Below are 17501 nucleotides of genomic sequence, written 5' to 3'. Positions count from 1 at the left end.
TGGAATTGAAATTGTTTTAAGAATAGTAATTGAAATAAGAAAAAAAACTCATTTAGTTTAGATAAAAAAAATTTAATGCCATTTTTTTTTTGGTGATAAGTATATATTTACCTTGGCCTATTAGGAACTTAATGACTTTTATTTTTCGTTATTTATAAAATAAATTTTATAAATGGGACAAACTTATACTTTTATACGTTTTCTTAAACTACCAATTTTATTCAAACGCACTTCAAGAAAGCTGAAGTTATTAACAAATGGAAACCTAATTAAAAGTGGTAAAAAAGTTCACCATGGGCTTCAAAAATTGGTGGTAAGTATACCTACCACGGCCTTCGAAAGGATTAAAGTCTTAATCCATCATTAGCTTCATTTTTTTTTAAAGAACTGTCAGAATCTAGTAGTCTCAAATTCAGGAATAAGGTCTATAGTGACTTAGCTTGAAAAATGCTGTAATCCTTCCTTACATCTCGATACCACCAAAATCAATGTAAAGTGACAAGTATGATTAAGTAAGAGTATATTAGTTCCATTTCTTTGTTAAAATAAACTTTTAGTGTTACTTTCTTCTTGTACCATCTTTGGAAAAGCAACAGAAATTGTTTTCTTCCTAGTTAAAAATCTACATTGTTTAGCAATTCCTATTGCTATCCTTGAGAATAGTACACTGTACATCAATGTCAAGAAATTCTCACACTTTGGATGCAAATGAATTGGTAGAAAATATTAATTTTTTTCTTGTAGAAAAAAGAATTTTTATTATTATATGGAATTCTTGAACATTGGAGATCGAAATATGCTGCAAGTGGCGTAGCGCAGAACCCTCTACCTATGGTAACACTTCGCATGCTTTCAGCATAGCGTGTCGAGAGTCATTGGGGAAGGAAGTACGTTGGATTCCGTCTTGATTTTCAAATAGATTTAAAACTTTTAAATTAAGAAACTATATGTAACTGAAAACTACATTGAGCATAGTTCCAATAGAAAGCGTCGTGGAAATTTTAAAAAATATTTGTGACATAATGCGAAAAATATCAAGAAAGGGGAAAAATATTGTTGTGCAATCCTATACAAATGAGAATAGGAGGAGAAGAGGGAAGACTCAAGCTATGAAACCGGTCTTCTCCCCAGGTGGCGTATTCGAGCGTCGCGATCTCGAATTCGAAATTTTTGAGAGATTTTGCCGCCCTATGATTTTACAATAAAATAGAGCTCGATAAATAATATTCTTTCAAATTGAAAACTAGTCGACGAAATATAGAAGAAATCCTGATAATTGCTTGCGATCGAGGACTGATTTAAGGTAAGGCAATTTGAAGCATGTGCCCTTAATAATTCCAACCTCCAAAAGATCCACAAATTATTGCAAATATCTATGCTTGAACCTTTTAATATATCCTTTAGTAAAAAAGAATATCACATTTAACTTATTTCTAGAACGTATAAACTAGTCTCTGCCTAATAATGCTCGTATTGGCGAGTGAAAGGTGGTGTAGAGCAGAACTTTCTACCTATGGCAACACTTCGCATGCTTTCACCATTAGCGTATGGAGAGTCATAGAAGAAGGAAGTATGTTAGTTTCTGTCTTGATTTTCAAATAGATTAAAATCTTTTAAGTTATACTATATGGAACTGAAAACTACATTAAACATAGTTCTAAAAGAAAGCATCATAGAAATTTTGAAAAGAAATATTTTTTAACAATTAAATACGAAAAATATTAAGAAAAGGAAAAATATCTTACTACATTCCTATACAACTGAAAATAAGAGGAGAGGGAAGGGATGGTACCGTTCTCCCCAGATGGTGTATTGGTATTCGAACGTTGCGATCGCCTTTTTGGGTAGCAATTTGAAATTTAATTTGAAACTTATTCTCGAATTATTAGCAACGGGAAATCCTATGTGAGATCAAATTCATTCCTCTGCCTTTGTAGTTTTTTCGTCTAGGGATTAAAGAATTCTGAATAGTTTTATCTTTTTATTCATATTCTTGATATCAGCTCTGGAGGAAATGATACGAACACATGCTATGAGAAATTTTCACACTCGAGTGAAGAAATTTCTCATAGCAATTATTCTAAGAAATTAATTTTGGTGCAAATATCCCAGGCAGTTGCAAATTACCGAAATTAATAAACGGAGGGCCGTTATCGTATTATTTATAATTTTCATTTTTATTTTATATAAATTGTTTGATTTTTTTTTTTTAATCCTGGAATTTCACTCAAATTTACCTGAAAATATCAAGGGAAAATTTCTTCTTTTTGAGTATAAACCCTACGAGAGGCTAAGTAAGAAAAAATAGAAAAGTACACGATAAATCGAAACATTTTATTGCCTACGGGAAAAATTGTAGAGTTTTTCAAAGCATAAATAAATAAATGCTTTTTTTTTTTTTAATTCTTCGCATGTGTGCCTTATAATTATAAGAGCCCAAATTTTTTGTGTATGTTTTACTAATAAATTTGTACCTTTGTTGTTGGATAAATCTTAATTTACTATAATTGGAGGGTACATTTTTGATGTAAGTTCACATCCAACTTCCCTCGAAGAATGTTATTTATCCCCTGCAAAGGTTGTGACATAAAATAAAAATGTTCAAATATCATAAAAGTATTGGTAAAATAAACAAGATTCTAGCTTGTATTATTTTCATTAGTCTAATTGAATTTCTTATAAACAAAATAAAATCTTATTACAAATCATGTCTGAAGCATCTTAATAGGAAAAAAAAGAGGGGAATATCGATTGGTCGAAAGTGGAGTTCTTTTCACCAATGAGAGATAAGAGATGTGCGTGCAATATATCACATAACAGAGTGTGGTGAATGGACTCTAGAGCTCAAATGATATGGGAAACGTAAATGTCGATTAAAAATCCAACTTCTTGAATCCTGGTTTATGCCACTTCCGTGTTTATCTATTGCATTCATTATTTTATAGCGTCGAATTAAAAGAGTATCGTTTTCAGAACGAAGAATGACTTCAGAAAAGTAAGTGACATTTCGCGTTATCAATGAATCGTGCATTTTATTTTTTCTAAAATATCTATGTAGTTTTTTTTTTAATGTTACACGAAATGTAATTTAATTTTAAAGCCAGGTGCATAGCATGTATCTAAGAAAGATCACATACACCTGCCAAGTTTTTTTAGCCATTAGAATAGTTTTTTTTTATTATTATTAAAAGCAACAATAAAAACTGTTATTATTAAAACTAATAATAACAATGTTATTATTAGTTTTATGGAAGTAAAAATGTCTTGCCTTGAAGCATATTATAAAACATAGTTAAAATTCAGTTATTTTATTGTATATCACCGTAATAATTATTTTTTTAATGCATCATTTTATTTTTTTAGTTGATAAGTTCTCAGAACTACTATAGTAGATACCATACCTACTATAGTATATATAGTATAGTACTACAGTAGAATTTTAGGAAAGTTTGTTATTTGTTTGATTTCTTGTTTTTAAATATTTTCTCTAAAAATGAACAATACACCGAAATGTATATTCAAAATAGCATGTGGTGCGTAAATCATGACAGAAAAATGTTCTTACGTGTTACTTTGAAATTTTAATTAGTCCCCTAATATATCTAAATAAAATTGGAAATTTGGTATACTAATATTTTTTTAACTAACTTTTTTCTCGTTGTTATTTAAACATAAAGAATTTTCTAGTTCTTTTTTACAAAATATTTTTTTTTCCAAAATTCTCTGGCTCGAAAAAGTCAATTGCGTACTTGCACTTCAAGAAGACCATCGATACCTAGACATGTGACTTATGCCCTCAGTGCTAGCTGAACGTTTATAAACAAGATGGCGTGTTAAGGTCGAACGAAGTCTCTCCACATAAGTTAGAAAGTTAATTAACTTAAAGTTAATTAAATACGGCGCCGTATTACACATCGAATTTGTTAAAATATAATTATTTCTCTTCTACGTCTTTTACTTAACTTAGATTTATTATTTGTTTACATATTTTATTGTAACCTTGATATTATTTTTGTTTCGATGCATAATTAGTTTATGTTCGACATGACTTCGTGCCTGTATTTGTGTTCAGTGAAAGAATAGAAATCTTTGTGAAAGAAATTAAGATGTGTCATTTAAGAGAATTGATACTTGACGGGCTTGGCTTACTTGAAATAAAATGGAAAGAATAGTTGATAATGTAAACAAATGCCATGTTTCAACAACCAATTAGGGTCGGGATACCCATACTACGTCACTTGCAGGTATCCCATTCAAAGAAAATTTCATCATATCGGGAATACATGATGTTCGACAATCCCCGCTCTTAATACATATTTTTAGAATCCTTGCAAAAAATAAGGTTATGTACAAACATTAGAGGTCGCAAAATAATATTTAAGCCAGAAAAATGTTTTCAAAATTTGATGAATCAGTATTGAGGAAGGTGGCATCAAAAATTAAAACCGATCTGATTATCTTGGGGGCTGGTAAGTGTTTATAAACACATTCACCTTCTCTGAACTTACTCCTTTCTAATAATAAATTTATTTTTGATAAACATGCTAAAAATATGTACAACTCATAACTCATTTCCCCACCACACATCTTGCAGTAAATGATGCTTTGCGTGTTATTCTAATTAAGCCGTCATTTAACGTATAAATTTTGCGTTTTTTGTGCATTTTTCTCTTCAAATTTTAGGAACTTCAAGAACTCGTAAGCATAATATAAGCGGAGAGATACACCGGAAGTTTTCTAAATTTCTTCCTGTTTTAGGAAGTTTGTTATTGTTTACATTCAATCAAACATCCATTAGCTTTGACAGTCTCTGGGACATTTTCCACACCCCTTGTCAGTGCGACCTTACCTACATCGGGTAAACTAAATGCGCTTCAATATTCAGACACGATAGGTATGTCCGTTATCAAGAACTAGAGATATCTTCAATTGCTTCACAATGTTGGAATCTTGAGCATAAATTCAATTTCGACAATGCTTTACGATTTATCTCCACCCCAGTCACGTCGGCTCATCTTGATACCCTGGAATCTTATTTCATTCATTTGAATGCTGATTCCCTTGTTAATGACATTAGTTTCTCCCAGCTTCTCCATAACGCGTGGAAATATATTTTACCCTGATTTGCTTCTCGGCTTCTGTGGTTTTTGTTTCTTGTCATAATATTTTTATTTACCTTAGGCAATTTTATGTTTTCAAATCATTTTTGTTTTATTCATTATACACTCACGTTTGTCAAGTCTTGAAAACGGGTGACTATTTTTTAAGCGCTTGAAACATGTCGACTTTTATTTCAATTTTGCATATTTTTGAGGGGTAAGAAGTTTTCTATCAGGTAATTAAGTTATTACTGGTTTGAGTTTTAAATCTTAGAACCCTATACACAAATTTCATGCGAACTAAATTTCGTTAGATTTCGTTAAACATTTAATGGGATGCAGTACTTTACCACTCTGTCCATAGCCTGTAAGTTTCAATTAACTCCTGAAATAAATCATAACTTTTTGCGTCAGATTTTATATACTTATTTTCAAGGCAAAAAAAGGAATAAGAATATTGCTTAATGTATTATTTTTAATTAGATTTTATTACTAATATATTATTTTAAAAATATTTGTTTGAGTAACTCAAATCACGCAACTGTGATTTAAAAAAAAAAATTAAGAGTATAGTAGCTAACGAAAGAAAAAATTCATTTCATTTTATATAAATTTTATTTATTCTTGAAATTAATAAATTTTATGTTTGCTGTTTCGATCTTCACGAGTTAAATCTGAATAATCTGGATATTTTTTTCCATTTAAAGATTTTGAGTTGAGAGACGTACTACGTCATCCAAACGAAGTAAAGCTCTTTTTGGGCACGAAAAAATTCGTGTAGAAATACTGAAAAGCACAAACAATAAGGTGACCAGATTAAGAAACCATGATTTGAAGACAAACCAGAACCATCTTCCTTAAACTTGATTTCATTACTAAGCAATTTTGAAATATCGTGTAATATTCTGTTAAATTAAAATTTGTTTCGTTTTTGGAGTAATTATTTTAAGAAGAGTATTACTTTTTCATCTGCTAATTAGCATGGTGCTTTTTTGCTTTTTGTTTGTATTCGCTTAGACAAAATTATCGTGTTTTTTTTCTTAAAAATAAATAAAAAGCATGCACTTTTTTTTTATATATTTTACTGCATAAAAAAAAATTGTTTTTGAAGAAATTTGAGGACGACTGTGGAAATTCGGGGCTATTTTCTATCCCCAAAATGTCAGAAATTTTTTGAGGACAGACAATTAAATTCGAAACTGTTCACCTTAATAATGAGGAAGAATGAGAGTACTAACGCCTGTTTTGGTACTATAAACAAGTATCAGTACTTTTTCAAAGAATAAATATAAACCTGGAGGTATTTTTTGCCTACCTACAATTCGTACCAATTTTCCCCCCACTTAATTCTTTGTTGCATTGTACCGAAACGTGATCTTTTGTGCTTCACGCGTTATTTCATGAATGTACTTAATCATATTAATTTTTCTAACGATTACCTTCAGAAAAACTTTTTTCGCAAGATTTATTTAGATTAAAAAGAGATTTAAAATATTATACTTAACAACAAGATTAAAAATATGATACTTGCATTTTATATAACCCTAGGAATTTAAAATTAGGTTATACCTTCTAAGTTATCTTGCATTTTTGTTATTTTATTAAAAAAAACGTAACTTTCTTCCCCCATTGTTTTAGACTACCTTCGTCTGCTATTAAAGCAGGTCAGTGGTGGAGGAAACGTTTGAAAAGTCTAAATTCCAACAGCTGCGATCCCAATCAAGATCTTGAAGAAGACAAATCAAAAGCAACAAATGATGAGACCTCCAGCAATGCAAGCTTGCCGCTGGATCGAAAGAGAACTGCCACCTTAACAAGGAGAAAAACATTTCACGTAAAAATCATNTTTTTTTTTTTTTTTTTTTTTTTTTTTTTTTGCTTCAGCAAATATTTTATTTAAAAATAAAATTAGTCCAGTAATTAGTCCAGTAATTAGCGCAACAAAAAAAGGTGTTTCTTCGAAAAATTGATACTTAAGATATTTTTTTAACTAACGCTTTTGTTATGTTATTCTAAATGATACTCAAAAACTTCCTTACACTCAAGCTTCTCCCTTTTCAGAGATAAATTGGGAATAGAATAGTAAGAATTTTATGATACCTCTGATGCCTTTTTCATCAATCATTGTTTGTTTAATCGCTTGCGAAATTGAAAAAAAATAATATGCAGGGTGCGTAGCGTTTTTAAGAAGTATATAAAGGTGCTTTTTTCATTGATTGTTTTTAAAAAGTGCTTAATTTTCTTTTTTCAAAATGAGATTTTTCTTTTACCATGTTGATTTTCACTACAAATTATGCAGAAAGACATTGTTCACATTGTTCCATTCAACGCTTTCCCAATTAATTCAACCCCAATCTATTTCGGCTTATCGTCAGTCCGTAGCGTATGAAAACGCCTTTTGATTTACATGATTCAAAAATTTTGGCAATGGTCAAAAACAATGCCGAAAGCTGTTTTTTTTTCTTGACATGACGGTTAAAACCGTCAATTGTCAAAAACTTTCCAATCCTACCTAATTGTGATTTTTTTTACAATGCTTAAAAACGTTATTTGAGTGCTTAAAAAGTGCTTATTTTTTCTTGAATAATTTGGTTACGTACTCTGCCATGTTGAAAGTTTTTTTTTTTAGCAAACGATCATTTTACCCGAATAGAAAAATATCCAGATGGTAATTTCAGACTTTTGATAAAATGTTTAAAACCTTTTTAGGTGGCAGACGATTCGAAAGGTATTATATTTCATCCTGCTAAAATTGGTAGACCTCGCCGATCCATTTCTGATGAAAGTACTGTGTCAACCTCTGTTACCTCCCTCACTACCTCCCATCAAGAACAACAGAGGGCTTATCATCAGGCTCTGCACAAATTGTCTCATGATGATCGCTGGAAGAAAGAAATAGCTCTTGGTACTCGTGTTTCACTCTACAGATTGTACAGAGATGTCGGGAAAGGGAATTTTTCGAAAGTCAAGATGGCTGTTCATTACTTGACCAAAGGTTAGTCTTCAAATAATGTCTTGGTGATAAATGCTACCCTGTAACCGTTTCATTAGCTCATCGATCACAACGTACTCGTGCAGAATACATGATAATTTTATTGAAGCAAAACTAACATCTCTATAATTTTTTTTATTTTCGAATATTTTGAGTCATGTTCTTATGTATCATTTTTATCTGATTGCAGAGAAAGTGGCTGTCAAAATAATTGAAAAAGCCAAACTACAAGCGAAGAGTAAACAGATGTTGAGCAAAGAAATATCTGCCATGGAAGCTATTCAACATCCCCACATCATTAGACTCTACGAAGTCATAGAGACACCGTCAAAACTTTTTATTGCTATGGAATTTGCTGAAGGAGGAGAATTATTCCATAAGGTTTCAAATGGGGGAAAACTTCCCGAAAGTGAAGCAAAAGTTCTGTTCTCTCAACTAACCTCTGCTGTTTTTTATCTAGTAAGTGTTGGGTGATCTTTTCCATAACTATAAATAAGTCGTTATTGGATATTTAGTTATTATAATTGGTATCATCCGTGTATGGCTTATGGCTCTTTCTTATAATTTAAGTCTAGTGAAATGTTTTAAGGGTATCTTTAGTTAATGTACAGTGCACAAAAAAATATGAATTATCTTTGATCTAAAGATTGAATTTTCGTGTTCTAGGACTCAATAATAATGGTTCGAAGGGATGAATTCGAATATGCTAATTAATTAGTGCAGACGATATTTTAAGTTTCAAAATCAGACGCTTTAACCTGCTTTCTCTGAATATACACACCTTTTTTTCGACGGATTCCGATTTCTAAGCCCCAAAATATCAAAATATAGGGAATAACTGCAACCTTTACCTGAATACTGGTCCCAAGAGAGTGGTCCAAATATTGGAACCCTTGATGACGTTAACTTAAGTTTTTTGCGTTTTTGTCCATATCTCGATAACTTTTTAAACGAATTGAAATTTTTTTGCACCCAATTATAAAATTCGTTTATCCAAAGATAATTCCACGCAAAAAATAACTTTTAGTAAATATTTATAATTTTATTTAATAATTGTCAAAAATAGATCGGAAGATAAGCAGTGAGCAAGTGTAAGACAAGCAGTTTTTTTTTTTTTTTACATTATTATAAAGAATGTAATTTTACATGGCAAAATAAAAAATTTGAACGAAATCAATCGAAAAGTTCCTAAGAAATACGACTTTTTTAAAAATTCGATTTATCAGAAACTATACGACTGATTTCGCTCAAATTTTGTATTTTGTCATGTAAAATTATACTCTTTGAAATGATGCAAAAAAACTGTTTACCTTACACTTCAAAATTTTTTCGACGATTAATAAATAAAATGATTAATCTTTAAATAATTATTAAAAATTATGATATGATTAAATTAGTCTTTAGATAAAGGAATTTTATAATTGTGTGCAATTGTGTCATCCATGTTCAATAGAGTGCCTTAAAAAAAAATTAATCAAAAATCGCGCAATTATTAAATATTTAGACACGTTCAATATTGAAATTTGTATTTTTTAATCTTACTTAAAATTTATAAACCTTACCGTAGTTGAAACCACTAACGATCATTTGATTTGCGCTACACTCGCACTTAACAGGTCATAAGGGATTTAACAATAAAATTTAAAATAATATGGAAGGAATAAGTTTACTTTTTCCTTTCTTTCTTCTTTTGCTTTAACTTTGATGTGAATATGAACTGTGTTTTTTACTTTTGTAATGTTAAAAATAAGAGGGACAAATAAGATTTTAGAGTTCCCGGTTTAAGGTAAAATTTTATTCTATGTATATTTTGTATCTTTCCCCCCCACACACGATTTCTTTCCTAAAAAGTAAAGGAAGGAAATGCTTTCCTTTTTTAGTAATTTAGCCTGCTTAATATCTTCCGCAAATCGATTCGTATTCTTTAAATATATTTAGACAAAAGGCGTACAATGACCTACTTGTAGCAACAGTTTTAAAAGTGGCTAAAAACGGTTATGGTGTCTATGGTTACCCCTAGTTTTCTTGTCCGATACGTTCTATTTTTAGGTTTATTTATTTTTTAATTAAACAAATTATGTTACTAGAAGCACTTTCTTGCCACTCGAGGAATGTTCAGACTTGTGCCTTATATTGACTTTAACTTAGGATTTATTACCTCTCAACTATAAATAAACCGCAAATTAATCATTACTCGAGTTTATTAGGTATAAGGTTAAAGTTGTAGTTACTGTGTGAAATTCACAATTAATTTATATAATCTTTATCGATACTTTCATTTTGTCTTCTTTACTCGAAACTTCGCTCGATATTTTTATTTTTAGTAGTTTCGCCTAAATAATCAAAGCAGAACTTTGCAAAAAATAATTAATTCAAACTTCCAGAAGAAAGAAAAGCAATTTCTTAAATTAAGATGGAATTTTAACTAGTTGACACTGATCTTTGAATTTCACACCTAATAATGGCAATCTGTGTCTCACATTTCAGAATAATTTTAACAAATAGAGATAACACAGGAAAGCAAATTTTTTTTTCTTCTGTTGCATGTTGATATTTTAACAAATCTTAGTATCGATGATTTGTGAATCGGCTTCTCTCTCCAAGCTACAGTTTTTCTTAAATGACATTTTTAGTCAAACTTTTTGTCAAAATGTACAAATTTAAAAGAGTATTTTATGACAGGGGATTTTAAAAAGAAAAGATTCTTAATTTAGAAAACAATCAAAATCAGAAACGTAATAATAGCAGAGTAAATTAAGAAAAATAAATATTACTGTTAAATACATTTCAAGGATCCCAAACAAATCTTATGGAAATCAATCAGTCAAATTGGCTGAAAATTCCATATGTTGTAGTTCAAAGCATTTTGTTTAAAGTTTTCATTTAAAAAAAAATTGCGAAAATTGATAGTTTCCGTGATCAGAAGCTTCAAATATATATATAGTAATTCTCAATTTAAATATCGTCACGACATTAAACATTACCCCATGGAGGTTGATGGAACGGATTTTGCGCTAATTATAGTCCTTATGAGAGCGGATTGTTTAAACAAAAAGATTCTTGGCCGCAAACGAATATCCTGTATAGTTATGCATAAAGACAACTACTTCAATTATTTGAATGTTATTTTACTTTTGCTGGGGAAGTCGATTCACTGTATTATAGACACATTTCGATAGATACATATATATACAATGGATGGTGTTTTCAATATAAATGTAAACAGCAACAATCTCAAGCTCTTGACCTGCTCTTCTTCCGGCTAGAAAGTATACAGATGCTTACTACAGCTTATTCTACGAAGCGCTATTTTCAAACAGATAATTATGTTTTTAATAAAGGAAATGAATTATACAATTTCTGAGCTCAAGTATGCTGTATTTCATAGGACATTAATTATATTAAGTAATTCTGGTGAATTTGAAGTGAAAATTTGTTTTAGTTATTTAGAGATGTATTGTTAAAAAAGGTGACATGGTTGCTAGGTTTAGAAAAAAAATCGTTTTTTTGGCAGTTCTGATTTAGCCTCTTTTTATTTGTTCATTACTGTTTGTTCTTGGTTCAAGCCGTGCACCATCATACTCTAGCATATTATTTGAGCAGCGAGATTAAGTAAATTTTACTAATTATCATTTAGGTTTAAATGTCGACGTTGGTATATTGTTGACAAAGTAAGAAATGTTTTATAGCGATTCTTTTTTCAGATGAAAATTCTTACATCTTGAAATGACAGGTCTTCAAATGACTATTATTTTTTAAAACACAAATAATAAATCAGGTAACAAATACACATATACAAGGAATACTATTCAAGAGAGTTTCAAAACACAATGATCACGTTGTGAGCCAAATAACTTTAAAATGCACCAAAAACAGTAACCCGGAAGTATAAGCGGTCAAGAGCTTGCAGCGCTCCCTAGTGTATCATTCATACACATTAACTTCGTAAACAGATACACTTGATGTTATCTAGAGATAACATCAAGTATCTCTAGATATATAACATCAAGTTTTTAGAATATGTACGGTGTAGATACCGTACATATTCTAAAAACAATACAACTCTCGCAATGTGTAAGCAAGTACTCAATATCCAATGCTTCACGCAAGCGCGCTTCAAACTTTCGGTAAGAATTTTTGCTCAGAAGGCTTAATTTTCAACCAATTTGAGAGAGAATTAATTTCCATAAGATTTGTACCGGGTGTTTTGGGGTACGAAAACATTTTTCAAGAAACAATGCCTTTATGACTTTTATTAATTTTGTGATGATGACAATCAAAAAAAATATTGAAATTAATGTGAGAAAACTGGATCTTTATCATGTGATTTTGCGACCAGTAAAAATGTACTGACAACAATGGAAAACCTGCAACATCATCATTAGTTTTTTAAATATAGTTAAATATATTTCAAAGTTTGCGTGCTCTAAATTGGAACAAGCTCTTTTTTCACTCACTACATTAATAGTATTAATCACGCATTCGCTTTATGAATTTTCGCTATTTGGAGTTTAGCACGCGTTTTTTGTTTATCCTGTTTAGTTTTGTAACATAAGATAAAGATCGTGTACGTAGAGTCGTTCAATCTCGGGTAATATACGCTTTAACAAGTCAAAACAAATATTATAATCGAATACTTATGAATGTTTTAACTCTTACGATTTATTTGGAAATTTTGTGTTTCATTTGCTTAAACTATTATATAGCTATATACTGTTATTATAAACATAAATTTAGATAAATCACACATGAAGATCATTTAGATAAATCATACATATCCTTTATTACCGTTTATTACATTTATTCTTTTTAAATTTAATTTTTTTCCTATTATCAATGTGTAGGGTATACCGTAACGAATGCCCTTAATATATATTTTTAGAATCCTTTCCAAAAATGAATTAAGCATACACATTACAAAACACCAATTAATATTTAAACGAGGAAAGAAACTCAATTAAAATGTAACACAAATCACCGTGTGAGATGGCGAACCTATAACATTCATGTATTTTGGTGGAGCTCTAGAAGTACTTATTTTAAATTACTTTTTAATTCCATTCGCTGACGTATTCCAGAACGTAAGGGTGACAAATAACCCCTCCAAAGCTGCTGTGGCTTAAAATATAAAGCCCTCGCCTCCCAATGAGGCAATCCAGGTTCGAATCCAAACGTTGGCTGATCAATATGAATTCTGCTCATAAAAACATCTGGTTGACTGGTCGACATGAAATATCCTTAGTGGTAGACGGATCATGGTTAACAATCCCTTTGCAATATGGAGGTTTTCTCGTGGGAGGTTTTCGTGGTCTTCTTCTCTATGTAATGCAAATGCGGATTAGTTCCATCTTAAAGTCCTCCACGATTGGCTAGATTGTCCCAATGCTTGACCCAGTAATTTTTTTGTCTTCTGGGTTGTGTTCAAAGTTACAAGACTACGGAGTTGCACATTGATGATCAAAAGCTCAGAATTGGGTCAGCTGTTCAGCACCGGCTATAAAGTATAAAATGAAATACGAACGTCTTTTTGTAGAAGAAGATAACTATTTTCTTGGGAAGTTCCTGAGTGTGATAAGTTGTAAAAAAAAAAAAGACTAATCTAAATTTTTTTTTAAAAATCTGTTACTTGACAACCGATCCATTTTTGAGTTTTCAATTGATCAATATTCAATTCCGTAACTTTAAGCCAAAGATATAAAGTATGGAAATCCGGGATCAAGCATTGGTACAAACTTGAACTTGTGAAGGACTTTTTGATAAAACTAATCTGCATTTGAGTTACAGTGAGAAAAAAACCACGAAAAATTCCCCAGTTAGTCCAACGGCAAGGGGATTCAAACCCATGATCTGTCTACCACCGAGGATATATTATGTCAGCAGTATGATCAGCAAGAGCTGGTATCAGAATTTGTATCTTCCCACCACCGCCGGGATTCGAACCTAGATCTCTGGAGAAGAAAAGTAGGAAAAATGAGACCACCCACAACACTTAGTAATAATTGGAAAATCTACTTCGAATATTGAAATAATTATGTTTCTCACTTTACACTCAATACTGTTTTTTAATAAAACTTAAGGTAACATTAATTTTATTTTGCTCATTTTAATTTTTTTTTTTTACTCTCTCTTTTTTATAAACACATTAAAACTTACATTTAAAATATACATTTACAATATTTTTTACATAGTTTTTGTCCTATCAGAATTCAGAAGATGCACACTATATTTAAAATGGTTATATCACAATTTATAGCCCAACAAGGCGGTAGTGACAACTGATTTTGCGTCAAAAAGCAAGTTGGAAATTACACTTCATTCAATAAGCCAGAAATCTTTAACCTTCCTTTACAAGTTCTTCGTAACTATTTTTAATATATAATTTGAGAATCCTAGCCAAAAATAAAGTTAAGAAATATGCAAATTATGATCATTAACGAGAAAATATAATTTAAAAACATCAAAAGCTGTTCTAATTGCGACAAGAAACAAAGGAGTCGCATGGTGATTATTTGAAATACTTCAAGTTTTAGCTTCCAATCAAACTGGTTTTGATAATTTTAATCCCGCCCTTCTTAAAACTGATTCGTCAAATATCAACGACGTTTTAGTTCTACCTGGCTTAAATATTAATTTACGACCACCAATATGCCTTTTTAACTTCATTTTTGCCAAGGATTCTAAAAATACATGTTAAGAGAGATGATTACGGATTATTCCGTCTTAACTTATGAAAACTCATTACATTTCAACCGAAAATAACTAGGTCTTTTAAAAAAAGTTTCCTAATAGTAGAGATAAAAAAATTAACATATAACTCAGTTTTATAAATTTTAGTTACTCTTTTGGTTTTAAGAAATATTTTGCTTTTAAGATAATTTAAGAATTATTAATTAATTTATAAGCATTTCAATTAATATGAAACAAGTTTAGAAATGAAAATCATGCAAATATAATTTATAAATAAAGGTAACTGAATGTACATCTAAGGAGTAATGATCTTCAATAGGACAATGACCTTTACCGGGAGTATCTTCTTATTGAAGAGAAAAATATGCAACATCAAAGGCACGCCCAAAAATCAATACTTATTTGAGAGTGCAACAGGTACAGCCAGCCATTGCATTGCGAGATACATTATAACAACTGACAACAGAATTATTGGTATTGTTTACGGAAATAACAAAAAAATATTGATCGAAGTTGTCAATAAAATTATTTAAAACTTATTGTTGCGATAAGAGTTATTTCTGGGATAACGAGTTTTTCACATATTTTTCAGGGTATTGACATTCAATTTCCTGATTTGAAAAATAATAAAAGTTTTTGCGTATTGATGTAATTAAAAAGATGAACTTTACCATTTAGACAAATAAATGACTCTGTAAAATTCTCCCAATGATAATTAAAACGGATATTTTTATACAAAATCTTGAGAAACAAAAATAATTTTTGTTATTAAAATAGTTTTTAATTTTAAGTAAAGCAATAAGGAGGTTTTTAGTAAGCAAGTAAAGATTTTTTCTCTCTATATTTTGTATATTCGTGATCTCAACGCTCGAATACGCCATCTGGGGAGAAGAACGATACTATGTTTTGAACCTCTCTCCCCCTCCCCCCTCCTCTTCTCAGTTGTATAACAGAATGTACTACGATATTTTCCACCGTTCTTAATATTTTCCGCATTTAATTGTTAAAAATATTTTTTTAAATTTCCATGACGTTTTCTTATGTTCAATGTAGTTTTCAGTTCCATATAGTTTCCCAACTTAAAAGATTTTAATCCTTTTGAAAATCAAGATAGAAGCTAACTTCCTTCCTTCTCCTATGATTCTCCACACGTTAATGGTGAAAGCATGCGAAGTGTTCCCATGGGTAGAGAGTTCTACTCTAGGCCACCTGTTACCCATTTCGATCGCCAATGGTGCAATAATACAAATACATATCTTTAGAAAAAATTAACGTTTGAGAAAAAAAAATATGATGTTTGTAACTATTAACAAAGACTTCTCATTCCATTTCAGCACAAGAACAATATAATTCACCGGGATTTGAAGGCTGAGAATATTTTCATCTGTGGAAAAAATACCATAAAAGTTGGAGACTTTGGCTTCAGCACTAGAGTACAGAACCCAAAGGAGCAGCTGTTGACGTTTTGTGGTTCGCCACCCTATGTTGCACCTGAAATTTTTCAGAACGAGAACTACGTTGGTTCCAGCGTAGATATCTGGTCCTTGGGTGTCCTTTTATACTTCATGGTTTCCGCCGCTCTGCCCTTCAAAGGAGACACAGTGTCCGTGGTAAAGCGGAAGATATTAGCTGGCCATTACAGTGTTCCTAAATTTATCACCCAGGAATGCACAGATCTCATAAATGGATTGCTTCAACTGGATCCCTCGAAGCGGCTGACTTGCAACCAAATCAAGAGCTGTCAATGGTTGAAAGGAGCCTTTTTTCCATCTCCCGGAAATGGGAAAAATTCCATTGTTCAAAAGGAAACCAAAGAATTTCTAAACAGTTTGGGGATAACTGAAAATATTTTGCAAGAACACTTGCCAAAAGGAGCTCGCAGCAATGTCAATGGAACCTACCGCATAATCAGTCACAAGAAAGAGGCATTGTATTCGGCAAATGATGGAAAACATCATAATTCCAGAAAGATTGTGATAAGCTGCCCAACATTTCAATCCAAAACATGTGTTATTGTTTAATTTTGTTTCCAACTTGGTTTTGTTTTCATAATTATTCAGTATTAAAAATATTTGTAATTTGATTTTGATTTCCTTGTAATAATTTAAGTTTTTTGTAAAATATTTTTTGTAACATATTTTTTGTGACATTAAAATTATATCCATCAAAAAATGTAGATATGTGAGTGAAGTGGGAAAATATGTAACTATTTATTTTATGTGTTTCTAATAGAAGGGAGATTTTTAGTTTTAAAATCGGTACAGCTCATTTTTTCCATTGTATATAGCTTTTAGAAACAGGTGTTTAGAATCTGTAACTACTTTATTCTTCAGCTTTCTTGAACAATTCCAATCAAAAATTACTCCTTTCCTTTGCTGATGTATTTGTTTAATGTTTATTGAAAAGTTAACCAAATTAAGCTTATTTACTTTTCCTAAAATAGTTCAATAATAAATTATTATAAAATTTAAAATTTTCCAGCTCAAATAGATAAATTAAAAAATCACTTTTGAGAAATGCTTCTCCATTTTTATAGTGTCTTAAATCACTTAAAAATAATATGATGTTGATGTATCATAATAACTTCGCAAGTATCTCCTTTTAACTCCACTCATTGCGGAGGCAGTGCTCGCAATAACCCTCCCACCCTGATTTAAGAAAAAAAAGAAGAAGAAAAACAGTAAAGCATGGATGAAACTTAAAGTGGTCTGTGGGAAAATTAA

At 30.7% G+C, this 17501-nt stretch overlaps 1 protein-coding gene across 1 annotated transcript; it reads left to right on the top strand.

The window, feature by feature from the left end:
• The first annotated feature begins 112 nt into the window (after positions 1 to 112).
• LOC107439914 (serine/threonine-protein kinase NIM1) lies at positions 113 to 16950 on the top strand. Its single transcript, XM_016052659.3, has 5 exons — positions 113 to 2995; positions 6738 to 6933; positions 7809 to 8094; positions 8282 to 8550; positions 16113 to 16950. The coding sequence occupies exons 1-5, from the start codon at positions 2982 to 2984 to the stop codon at positions 16797 to 16799; spliced, it is 1452 nt and encodes a 483-aa protein (XP_015908145.1). The 5' UTR covers positions 113 to 2981; the 3' UTR covers positions 16800 to 16950.
• Positions 16951 to 17501: the final 551 nt, after the last annotated feature.

The sequence above is a fragment of the Parasteatoda tepidariorum genome, chromosome 4, assembly GCF_043381705.1.
Source record: "Parasteatoda tepidariorum isolate YZ-2023 chromosome 4, CAS_Ptep_4.0, whole genome shotgun sequence".
Taxonomy (NCBI): Eukaryota; Metazoa; Arthropoda; class Arachnida; order Araneae; family Theridiidae; genus Parasteatoda; species Parasteatoda tepidariorum.
This window is presented reverse-complemented; position numbering and strand designations above follow the sequence as displayed.

Bases quoted from the DNA above. Each gene is read 5' to 3' on its own strand.
- LOC107439914 (XM_016052659.3), top strand. The intron at 8,095-8,281 runs GTTAGTCTTCAA...ATCTGATTGCAG, and splicing joins TGTTCATTACTTGACCAAAG to AGAAAGTGGCTGTCAAAATA. The intron at 8,551-16,112 runs GTAAGTGTTGGG...ATTCCATTTCAG, and splicing joins CCTCTGCTGTTTTTTATCTA to CACAAGAACAATATAATTCA.